Source organism: Delphinapterus leucas, chromosome 14, assembly GCF_059928025.1.
Source record: "Delphinapterus leucas isolate spDelLeu-1000000601 "Yukka" chromosome 14, BTC_Dleu_Yukka2, whole genome shotgun sequence".
Lineage (NCBI taxonomy): Eukaryota > Metazoa > Chordata > Mammalia > Artiodactyla > Monodontidae > Delphinapterus > Delphinapterus leucas.
The window spans coordinates 6,789,398-6,801,639 of NC_143142.1; the positions used below are offsets into that span (position 1 = coordinate 6,789,398).

The following is a 12,242-nucleotide window of genomic DNA, read 5'->3' on the forward strand; positions in this document are numbered from 1 at the left end:
GAAGATTCTGGATGAATTGGATGGCAAGGTAAGAAAGGGAGGCGTCAGGTCAGTCCTTTGTTTCTGTCTTGAACAGCTAAGGGTGTAGCATTGAACCAGGGAGGAGATGGGAAGAGCAGACCATGGGGTAAAGACCAGAATTTACGTCTTGAAGATTTTAGTTTGAGATTCATGTAAATTCCGAGTGGAAGTCAAGCAGGTGATGATAACTTTCCGTTTGGAGTGCAGAAGTAAGGCTGGAGTTATAAATATTGGAGTCGTCTTTCTAGATAGGGCTTACAGCTATTGGATGGATGCGCCTGTTTAGTGAGAAGCAAGCCCAGGACAAAGCTCTGAAGAACCCCAGTGTTTTGGTGTCGGGTAGAGAAGGAGCTGGCAAAGGAACCTGAGAAAGAGCTGCTGGAAACCAGGAGAAAGACTGAAGCAGCTGTTAAGAGAGCCAGTGAGATGAGGAATGAGGGTCTGTTGGATTTGTAAGCTGGAGGTTCCTGATGACCTGGAGAGCAGTTGGCACGGAGTGATCGAAGCGGAAGGCAGTGGTGAATGTATTGAAGAGTGAATGAACACAACCTAGATGTCTAACAGCCTGAATGTCAGTATATTGTGATACATTTATGCATAACACTGCTCAGCATGACAGTGCACAGACTAGATTGGTGGTTGGCAAACTACAGCTCCCCAGCCAAATCTAGCCTACTGCCTGTGTTTTTTTTTTTTTTTGCTCTGGGCTGCACGGCTTGCAGGATCTTAGTTCCCTGACCAGGGGTTGAACCCGGGCCCACGGCAGTGAAATCGCGGAGTCCTAACCACTGGACTGCCAGGGAATTCCCATACCACCTGTTTTTGTAAGGCCTGTGAGCAAAGAATGGTTTTTGTTTTTAAATGTTTGGAAAAAAAAAATCAAAGAATAATATTTCATGACACCTGAAAACTATATGAAATTCAGCTTTCAGTGTCCAGAAATAAAGTTTTATTGGAACATACCTAAGCTTATTCATTTATGTATAGTCTATAGGTGCTTTGTGCTGCAGTGACGAAGTTGAGTAGTCGTGACAGAGACTATCTGGCCCATAATACCTAAAGTATTTATCGTCTGGCTCTTTACTCACAGTTGCCAACCCCATAACTAGCCTGTCAACATGGTTTAATCTTAAGAACATAATATGGAACACAACAAAAAACTAGTTGCAGAAGAAATTGGGTACTAGTTATATCGACTTTAGCATGTAAATCAGCTCTGCAGATCTTACGGGTCATACAGATGGAGTAAAGGTGTAAAAGCACTCATGGGATTGCCGAACACAAATTTAGCATGAACGGTTGCTTTGGGGAAGAATGAGGTTGGAAAGGTACACAGGGGACTTCAGTTGTATCTGTATTGTTCCGCTCCATAGAATTCTAGAGGATATACAGCAGCGAATCAAGATTTTATAAAGCGGGTTGGTTGGTGCCTGAGTATCATCTGGACGTCTTCATGCTTGAACTATTTTACATTTTTTTAAAAATTTTATTTATTTATTTTTAGCTGCGTTGGGTCTTTGTTGCTTCACGCAGGCTTTCTCTAGTTGTGGTGAGCAGGGGCTACGCTTCGTTGTGGTGTGCGAGCTTCTCATTGCGGTGGCTTCTCGTTGCGGAGCACGAGCTCTAGGCGAGAGACCTCTAGAGTGCAGGCTCAGTAGTTGTGGCGCACGGGCTTAGTTGCTCTGTGGCATGTGGGATCTTCCTGGACCAGGGCTTGAACCCGTGTTCCCTGCATTGGCAGGCGGATTCTTAACCACTGCGCCATCAGGGAAGTCCTACATTTTTTAAGTGAACAGGAACCAATAAAGGATTAGTATCCAGAATATAAAGGACTTCTACAAATCAAAAAAAAAAGAGAACCTCCTCGATAAAAAAGTGATAAAAAATATGAACAAGCTGTTCACAGAAAAAGAAACCTAAATGGCTAATGAAAATGAAAAGATGCTCATTTCACTAATAATCAGAAAGTTGCAAATGAAAACAGTAATGGGATACCACTCACACCGTCAGACAGGCCAGTCATTGTAAAATTTCACAAAGATATGAAGAAACGGGAACTCTCAAACTACTGGTTTGACTGAAAATTGGTACAGCGCATCTGGAGAGTGATTTGTCAGTATCCAGTAAGACTGGAGGTGAGCACACCCCAAATTCCACAGTTCTAGTTTAAGGTGTTTATCTTGGAGAAATTCTGACATATGTTCATTAGAGCATTGTTGAAAGGTGATACATTAGAAACTAAACATCCACCAACAGGAGAAAGGATAAATGACTTGTGATGCAGTCATACTGTGGATAAACTATTAAAATGGTAGAGCTGTAGATATTAACATGGGTAAGTCTCAAACATAATGTTGAGTAGAAAAAGCAGCATTAAAAGGATGCATACATTATGCCCTTTATGTAATTTTTAAAATGCAAACAACCATATATATGCTATTTATGTCTTACAATTAAAAACACATATGGTAAAGATGTTAGCATTTATTAAAACTAAGTATGGGCAAGTGCTTGTTATAGTACTCTTTGTAATTTTCTAAGAATGTTTGAAATGATTCTTAATTTAAAAATTGAGGGGAAAAGGAGTGACTGGGAGCTGAAATGAAAATACTGATAGATAAAAGAGGCAACTCTTAAAAAGTTTGGTTGTGAAAGGAAGCAGAGAGAGGAAGACAGGAGTTCCTGTCCCGTGGTTTCTATTTTCTCTCTGGAGTGTGATGCAAGGTTATCACCTGACAGTCAAGGCTGGGGCGAGAGGTTTGAGGAGAGCGGAGAGGGTGTCAGATAGTCATGTTGGGGAATCGGAGCTCCTTAATTACGGGAAGATGTGTTGGCAGCCAGCGTTGGGCGTCCACTTGAGATAGTGATGGTGATTCTGTGGTGATACCCCGGTCTACACAGCTGGGCAGCTTCTGTCCAGCACAGCTCAACTGTAGGAGTACAGACACAGAAGGAAAGTGAGCTCATTGTAGTCAGACAGGCTTAGGTTTGCTGCCAGTCAGATGCGATGGCAAGTGAGCAGGGAAGGGGGTCCAGGCGATGAGTACTGGTTACCAGGAGCGTGGGCTGGGGTGGTGGTGGGAGTGGGGTGAAGAGGAGCCCGACAGCTAGGAGGGGCTGGTGCACAGGGAAGGGGAGGCCCAGGGTCGTGGGCCTCGCGGTGAGAGCGCCATGGGGATGCTCGAGCAGGGGAGCCAGAGCATCTTTGGAGCTGTGATTTCTGAAGGGAGCTGCCTTCTCTGGGATGATGCGTGCAGTGAGCGTCCTCTGAAGGGGCAACTGAACAAGGGAGTCGGGTCGTCGGCGGGAGTTGGGAGCAGCTCCCGTGTGCGCATGGAGGCCGCGCCGGATGAGGGCAGGAGGCAGTGTGGAGAGGATGAGGCCTCGAGTGACCGGAGTGTATGGTGGGGTGAGCCTCAGTCGGGCCGGGCTTCACAGTCACAGGGAGGAATGTCATGGTCTAGAACTACACTGTTCAGTACAGCAGTGCTGGCCACCACAGCTGTTTAAATCTAGCTGCGTTGCAAGCATTTACGAGCTCGTGTGTATGTGGCCGGTGGCCACGGTATTGTACTGTGCACATGGAGGGTGTTTTCTGTCTTCACAGAAAATTCTGTTGGCAGTGCTGGTCTGGGAGGAACAGGCAAGGTGCTCTTGCTTCACCTCAGGGCCCTGAGCTCGACGGGGCATAAAGGGTGTGAAGTGCGGTGAGGGGCTGGGCCGGGGTGTTCGGAGCCGGGTACACGTGACGGTACCTAAATCTTGACTGTTCTTCTGAAACTAAGAATAACAATTCAGTTGGAGCTGAAAACTGTAAAATAGAGTTCATCTAGCTAAAATAAGATTGTTTTATGCTGTTTTTAAATTCCTGTGTAAATGTGGAGATAATATTTCAGAGCAGGTTGTTTTCTGTATGTGCTCAGTCTAAACTGGAGCGCAGACCGTGCAATGCCTGAGAACACTTCTCGTCCTCACAGCACACTGGCGAGCTCCGACGTCAGCCGGCGGAAGTGGCTGATCCCGGGAGCAGAGCATTCCATCTTCACTGGGCAGCCTCTGGACACGCGGGACAGCAAGGCAGACAGCCAGCCGGAGGACACCTGCCTTGCTGGGTGAGACAGCTCCGTCGAAGATCGTATTTAGAGACTGTTAGGTTTTCTTAGAGATTTCAGTAGCCTTTCAAAGTTCAGGAAGTTGTAAAGAACCATCTCCTTGTTCCTTTTATGTCTTAATTTTGAGGATCTGATTTTTACTTTATTTTGAAAGGCTAGTGCTTTTCGGAAATTTTCCTCCTGTAGGCCTTGAGGAGCTATCTCCACCTGTGCTGCTTGCATAGTGCTGCGCCCTGTGCACAGGCTTACAGTTCGGACAAGAGGTTGGTCCTCACCCTCCAGATAGCTGAGCCCCCCATGAGCAACCTCGTTCATTTACTCCAGAGTGCCATATAAATATTATATTTCTGTATGCTCTAGGCTGTGAAAAGGATTGGGAAGCACTGTTCTGTTATATACAGGCTCAATTTTATTGATTTGCCTTGTGAAGCATACGTATTCATTGTGGAGTAACTGTCAACCCTCATGGTATTCCCCTAGTAATCCCGGTAAAACATCTTAGTTCAGGCTGCTACAACAAATTACCCTTGACTGGGTGGCTTAAGCAACAAGCAGTTATGTCCTACAGTTCTGGAGGTGGGCAGTCTGAGATCAGGGTGCCAGCATGGTTGGGTCCTGGTTCTGTCCTCACATGGCCTTTCTTTGGTGCATGTGTGTAGGGAGAGATCAAGATGTCTCTTCCTTATTTTATAAGGGCACTAATCCCAGCTTGGGGGCTTTACCCTCATGATCTCATCAAAACCTAATCACCTCCAAAAGGTGAGGACGAGAATTCGTCATAAGAATCGCGTTCAACATAAGAATTCTGGGGAGACACGAATATTCCGTTCATAGCACCGTGTGTCTTACAATTATTATTTAAGGTACCATTCTCCTCTGGAAAAGGATCCTTCACCTGGAAGTTCACCAACAAGTTTATTGATAAAAAAACAAAGAGACACTTCAGACACACCAATCATGAAAGCTTTGAAAGAACTTGATGAAGAAAAAGTATTTAAAAATTGGGGCACACAGACGGAGAAAGAGGATACCTCAAATAGTAAGTATTTTATTCCTTGTTTGATAGAAATATAGATATATAGATCTCTTTCTCCCCCAATTATATTGCCTTCTTAAAATGAAATGCCTCAAGTAATAAAATAAAAAGTTAAATTTATTTTTATGCTGTTTCGGCCCCATTGCAGACAGTTGAATCCCCTAGTTGTTAATTTTTTTAAATTAATTAATTAATTTGGCTATGACGGGTCTTAGTTGCAACACGTGGGATCTTCATTGAGGCATGTGGGATCTTTTGTTGCGACGTGCTGACTCTTCATTGTGGCGCGCGGGCTTCTCTCTGGTTGTGACGTGCGGGTTTTCTCTCTCTAGTTGTGGCGCTCAGGCTCCAGGCCGTGTGAGCCCAGTAGTTGTGGCACGCTGGCTTAGTTGCCCCGCAGCATGTGGGATCTTAGTTCCCCGACCAGGGATCGAACCCCCATCCCCTGCATTGGAACGTGGATTCTTTACCACTGGACCACCAGGGAAGTCCCCCCCAGGTTGTTAACTTATCATTGTCATCACATAGGTACCTTTTCAAATGACATATTATGTTCTGATTATTAAAGATTTACGTGGCATTCTTAAGGATATTTGAAAACTTTCCATATCAATTTGTCTTACTTGCACACATCAGAAAGTTACGACAGGCATTTGGTGTTCATAAAGTGAGATGTAACATTTCCTACTCTCCCTTTCTTGGTTACTGAGCATCTATCAGTAGGACAAGAAGTATGTTTAATACTGTTTATTTCACAGGTCCAGGCGCTTGTACTTGCTCTGGTGCTTATTTGGTTGGGCCTGCTAATTACGTCATTAACGTCTTTGGCACTGCCTTTCCAAAGCAGTATCCGCTAGTAAGTAAATTAGTGACCTGCTTTCTAAAAATAAACTCTTGAAAAATCACCTTGAATGCCAGTTGTAAACAGAGAACCAGAATGAATTCATTAAAAACTCCCACGTCTTTCTTCATCAAGCATTTTTTAGCATTGTAATGTGGTGCATTTTGCAAGTAACCGTTATAATCTAGATGGTGAGGAGAATTGCTTGCTTGGTGTAACCATCTGTTAATAAAAAGCAGGTAACTGAAGCTACGTTTGTTTTGTATTTTTGTTTTTATTTTTTTACATTTTTCTGTTACAGAATTAGTGACTCCTCGGCTAACTGACACTTCAGTCAATGCAAGTCGGTCCCCAGAGAAAGGTGCCCAGCAAAGACAAAAGAGATTTAATTCTGCTTCACAGAGATCGTCATCTTTACCACCTTCAAATCGTAAATCAAGTACTCCAAGTAAGAGTTAGAGGTTTATGTCTCTTGGGCTTGGAAGAGTGGCATCTGAGCCATACACGCTGTTTGATGCTTTCTGTGTCCCTTACACTCTTCCTAGCACCTAGTACAGTGCTCTGAACACAGAATCCCTAAGTACCATCTTGTTCAATAACACCATCTGATTGCACAGTTACTATGACTATAACTGAAGAAATTCTCACCGTTTATCAAAGTGAGATTTTTGAGTGTGTCCCGCAAATGTTTTGCAACTAATACCACTTCACAGTTTTTGAGACAAACTCAACTAGATATTTTGACAACTATCTAATTAAACAGTAGTTCAAACAAATTAAGCTACCCAACGGCCTCTAAAATTAAGCTAGCCTGAAAATGATGTTTTTTTCCATATATTTACCTAAGGTTACTCAGCATTAGTCACCTTTTTCTTTAGCCAATTATAAGTATGGTCTTAAAGTTAAGCATTGGGCCTCTGTATCCTTAATTTCCATTTCCATAACTGCTGAGGAGATTCGTGTATGACTGTGTTATTAGGAATGTTCACTAGTGCACTGGTGTTTCCATCTTATTTCCAGTCGACTTCTAAAATCCTGAAAAACCAGTTTTGAGTCAGAGCGCTGCAACTACAGTCTGATACACTAAAATCTTACCAGTGGTTTCCTCTAGATGTTAGGGTTATGAACTGTTTTTACTTTGTATACTCTTATTTATCTTTGAAAAAGTTTTACAATGAAAATGTATTCTTAGTTAGAAATAAGGTACTGGAAAAGAAGCTATGCTCTGCCAACCTAGCACATACATAGAAGGAACAGACTGTCTCCTCTTCGTTTTCCTTTGTAGCAAAAAGAGAGATTATGTTAACACCAGTGACTGTGGCTTATAGTCCAAAGCGATCCCCTAAAGAAAATTTGTCCCCAGGATTTAGTCATCTACTTAGCAAAAATGAAAGCAGCCCGATTCGGTAAGTTCTCTAAAATTGGTGAATAAAATATATATAGTATTGATTTTTTTTAAATGTCAACTTATGCCTCTAGCTGTCACTAATTTTTCAGTTGTTAATGGGGATTCTGTGGATTTAAATCATTTAAATAAATGTCATACTAAAAATAAAAAAGTACTGTAATACGTGAAAACAGTTTTTAAGTGTGTAAATTGGCTACTATAAAATTTAAATACTGCCTCAGAACCTCTTCCAGCTTTTGGATATAGAATGATAATTCTTTGTTTTCCTGAAAAGGTATAAGATACAGGGAGAATTGGGGGCCATTTGTACAAGAAAGTGGGCTGTCCTGGTATGGCCCTGGCACTAAACACAAGTTTACCTGTGCTCCTGAGGAAGTTCTCTCTGAAGTGTGGTTGGGAGTGTGTGCTGTGGTGGGAGGGCCACTGACTCCTAAGACATGAGAGCTGGTGGCCCAGCTCTGTCAGGCTCTTGGGGAAAATTACTGAAGCACATTGAACCTCAGTTTCCTCTTCTATAAAACGGGGGTAATAGTGCCTACCTGCTTATTTCATATGGTTGTTACAAAGATCGGATGAGATAATGTATTGGTAAATGCTTTAAGTCGCCAGTATGTAAATATAATTTTGTGTTAGAAAATATAAATTAAATTTCAGTTTTAAAAAATTATATGACCACCTTTCTCTTTTAAAGATATGTGAATATGTAAGTTAACTGGATGCCAGCTCATCTTTCTAGTGGAGATAGGGAACATCAGTTAACACTTTTTTTCTCACAAGTAACTTGCTTCATTCAATAGATTTGATATACTTTTGGATGATTTAGATACTGTTCCTGTGTCTACAGTACAACGTCCCAATCCAAGGAAACAACTCCAGTTTCTTCCTCTAGATGACTCAGAAGGTACCTTTTCCTTAAAAAATTATCAGTTATGGTTTTAGTCTTTCATTTTGTGAGTTTCTGGTATCTTTTCAAGGTTCTAAGTGTCATTATATCCTGCACTTAAATCTTTTTTTACCCAACGGCCTCTAAAAATAAGCATTTGTGACACTCATATTGTGTCAGTGTTGTTATCCTCATTGGAAAGTTGGGAAACCGAGGTACAGGGGATGTTAATCTTTAATTACCAGGGCCATACTGTTCAGTTTTTTATATTCTGTAACTTATATTCTGTAACCTTCTTTTTCTCATTTATATTTTAAGTTTCTTTTTCTCATTTATCTTATAAAGTTATAAGGTAATGTATGTGAAATCACTTGGGTAGGCCCTTAAAATACTAACTCTGTAATGTTGGCATATGTCCACTAAATGTGTTGTTTAGTTTTTAAACTTTTTTTTTGCTTTAAGTTTATTTAGGGAAGTTGTGAAGATTGTCAAGCTGAGGGCAGGGCTTTTAGAATTCTGTGGAGAAAAAAACTGAGTATATATGATTCATTATGTATCTCTTTTCATTACATTTTTTTTGGCCGTGTAGCAGCCATTTCCAGAACGTGAAGTTGGGTAACATATTTAGTATGTACATGCTCTGTTAGAAGAGCTGATAAGAAATAAAAGAAACTTCTTTTCTCTCTGACAGAAAAAAAATACTCAGAAAAAACCACTGACATCCATGTTAATCATAGCTCTTCCCCCGAACCGTTGCCAAGTGGAGTGAAGAAAGTCTCTGTGAGATCAGCCTGGGAGAAGAATAAATCAGTTAGCTATGAACAGTGTAAGCCTGCCTACGTACCACCACAGGGTAATGATTTTGAGTATACAGCAAAAATTAGGACCCTAGCTGAAACGGAACGGTTTTTTGATGAACTTACAAAAGAAAAAGACCAGGTAAAAACAAACATAAAAAAATGTCTTAAATCTTTGTCTGCACTTAATGTTACGTCTGAGGAAGAGTCAGGAGGGAATTATTGAGTCCAACCCAGGAAGTTACTGTGGATGCCACACAGAGCTGCACTAGAAACGTGTGTGAGCCAAGCTGTTGTTACTAATTGTGACAGAGGGGACTTATGCGAAGCCGAGATGGACGAGAAAGTACTAGGCTGAAGTCTTTTCTTTCCATTCTGTTATAAACCTCCCTGCCACTAATTAGAATTCTCCTATTTTTATTTAAACATTTTTTTGTGTTAACAGATTGAGGCAGCACTAAGCCGAATGCCTTCTACTGGAGGACGAATCACTCTGCAGACAAGGTTGAATCAGGTGAAGTGTCTTACCCTGAGTCTGCTTTGGAGGCTTGGTGCTAGTCAGTGCTCCATTTAACCACGAGGATTTTTTTTTTTTTTTTTGCGGTACGCGGGCCTCTCACTGCTGTGGCCTCTCCCGTTGCGGAGCACAGGCTCCGGACGCGCAGGCTCAGCGGCCATGGCTCACGGGCCCAGCCGCTCCGCAGCATGTGGGATCCTCCCGGACCGGGGCACGAACCCGTATCCCCTGCATCGGCAGGCAGACTCTCAACCACTGCGCCACCAGGGAAGCCCTCGATGATTTTTTAATATCACAGTTTTTAGGCACACTGAAACAGTCGATCAGAACTTTTAGCCTTTACAGGAAGTGTTTGGATGATAGCATATTTTATAACTGCATGCTAGCTTTCAGGAACAAAAAGTGATTTTACCTTTATACTTCTAAGAAAAAGGTGTTCATGCCATCATGTTTTCAAGAAACTAACTTGGGAGCAAATGGCAATATGTCTATTAACAGATTTTACATTTTTAAGGCTCTCACATTAAATCTCCCTTTTTTGTGTTTGTTTTTTCCTCCCCAATCTGCAGTTTATTTCTGAACCCCTTTCCATTTAGTAGACATATAAAACAGTGGTACTTTGCAACTGGAATAGATGTGAGGTTAAAAAGAGAGGTGTGATTCCATTATTGAGCAGGAGATGGTGCAGGCGAAGTGGGCCGTGTACATTTTTTTTAGTTGCTTTTCAAAGAGAATTAAAATGCATGAAACCATGGAACATTTTAAATCTCTTTTTGTAACATTTTAAACATAACAGCAATGATATGTCTCTTATATAACTGCAAGCTTTGGCTTTTCAGTGCCTTAATGTCAGGAAAAGTTCAGTTTCAGATTGATCTGTGAGAAAGACACACAGAAAATAGCAGAGGTCTTTTTCTAGGGCCTGTATCCTTCTCTTTTTTTCTGACTTTCTTTCATTTTTTCTGTTGTTCTGAACGTTTTTATTCAATAATTTGTAAAAGTCAACACATGAAATTCGTTTTAAAATAGTTTACTGGGGGGACTTCCCTGGCAGTCCAGTGGTTAAGACTCCGTGCTTCCAATGCAGGGGGTGCAGGTTCGATCACTGGTTGGGGTACTAAGATATCCCACATGCCGTGAGGTGCAGCCAAAAAAAAAAAATAAACAAACAAACAAATAAATAAATAAATAAAACAGTTTTCTGGGAAAGTAGAAGGAAAACTTGTTCATACTCTAATTCTAAATGTATCTGAAACTTTTGTTTAATATATTTTTTTACATAATGATGATAAGCTCTTAAAATAAGACTTAGAGGGCCCTAGGTTCTGTTCATGTATGTCAAAGCTATTTCAATCCAGTAAGAAGACAAATGGCAGCAAAAAAGGGCTGAGGATGCTTGTGTATGATTCATACGTAAAAAAGGTAAAATTGGGCAAAAAATATTGAAAAATGCTTGGCCTCACCAATGAGTAAAAAAATCCCACACATTTAAACAAAAGCATGATTTTTAAACTATCACATTGGCAGGTATTTAAAAAACAAAACAAAACAAAAAACCACCAGAACCTGGGCTAGGGAAAAGCTTATCCTTGTACACGCGAGTGGAAGGAGAAAGCGTCACAGACTTTCTGGAGTTCAGCTTGACATGTATCCAAAGCTTTAAAATTTTACATTTCTTTGGACCTTGCATTTTTACTTTTGGGAATGATTCCTAAGGCAGTATTTATAGGTGTGTGTAGAGGTATGTTTCAGAATATGTATTGCAGCATTATTTGTGATATATGAAATTAGAAGCAACCTAAATTTCAACTAAAAGATTCTTAATTAAATATGGTATATCTGATGGAATATTGCACATTAATTTACAATGATGTCATAAAGTATATTCCATAACAAGAAAAGTTAAATTGAAAAACATTCTGAAGCAGAGTTTGATTCTGATTTTATTTTTCTTGAAACTGGTGTTCCTATCTGCAGAAAAAAACCGGAAAGGGGAACAGTGGTTATTTGTTGCTTCTTGCTCGTCTGTCTTCTAAAAATTCTAAAATGAATGTGTAATTTTTTTTACAATTTAAAGTTGTTGAAGAGAAAATTTTTAAGTTTTATTTCAGGATACCATTGGAGTTAATATCTAATAAAGTATCTAAAATGATGAATATATATTCCAGGTACTATTTCCCAGTAGTACTATTTATTTAAAAATAGCATTTGTTACACTGACTCATTGTGAAATATCTTGTTTCTTGGAAAAGTCTCCTCCAGCGTTTTTCCTCTTTTTTAACCTAGAAATTTTTGTCAGAAGAAAGTTATTTGATATACTTGTAAGTGGGGTACGGCACCAGTCAGATGTGTCCATTTCTTCTGGCGAAATGTGTGAAGAACGTTCTAGGTTCCTCTTGTACTGTTCTCAGTTCAACGGAGTCAAATAATTCTCTCCTTCTATTTAAAGATAAGCAGTTATCTTGAATGGTTGAAAAGTTGATTTATGTTTCGTTTAAAAGAAATAATGTAAATGACGATTTGTATAAAAACCAAAATGATTGTAATTTTGATGTTTATTTTTTGCTGAAAGAAAAGTCATTTTGGTGGTAATTATAGAATCGGTGAACTTGATGTAGAATTCTAAT

The 12,242-nt window shown here is 40.4% G+C and overlaps 1 protein-coding gene across 5 annotated transcripts in view; it reads left to right on the top strand.

Moving 5' to 3' along the window:
• Positions 1 to 12,242, top strand: part of MPHOSPH9 (M-phase phosphoprotein 9) — a 55,014-nt gene that overhangs the window by 38,805 nt on the left and 3,967 nt on the right. For 4 of the 5 annotated variants that reach the window (XM_089894422.1, XM_089894421.1, XM_022597834.3 and 1 more), the window contains 7 exons: positions 3,999 to 4,133; positions 4,997 to 5,172; positions 6,312 to 6,458; positions 7,296 to 7,416; positions 8,216 to 8,319; positions 8,993 to 9,240; positions 9,544 to 9,612. In XM_089894422.1, coding sequence (XP_089750548.1) covers positions 3,999 to 4,133; positions 4,997 to 5,172; positions 6,312 to 6,458; positions 7,296 to 7,416; positions 8,216 to 8,319; positions 8,993 to 9,240; positions 9,544 to 9,612 — 1,000 coding nt within the window. Of the gene's footprint in view, positions 1 to 3,998; positions 4,134 to 4,996; positions 5,173 to 6,311; positions 6,459 to 7,295; positions 7,417 to 8,215; positions 8,320 to 8,992; positions 9,241 to 9,543; positions 9,613 to 12,242 lie in introns of those variants that run through there. The other variant, XM_089894423.1, reaches the window with a different exon arrangement.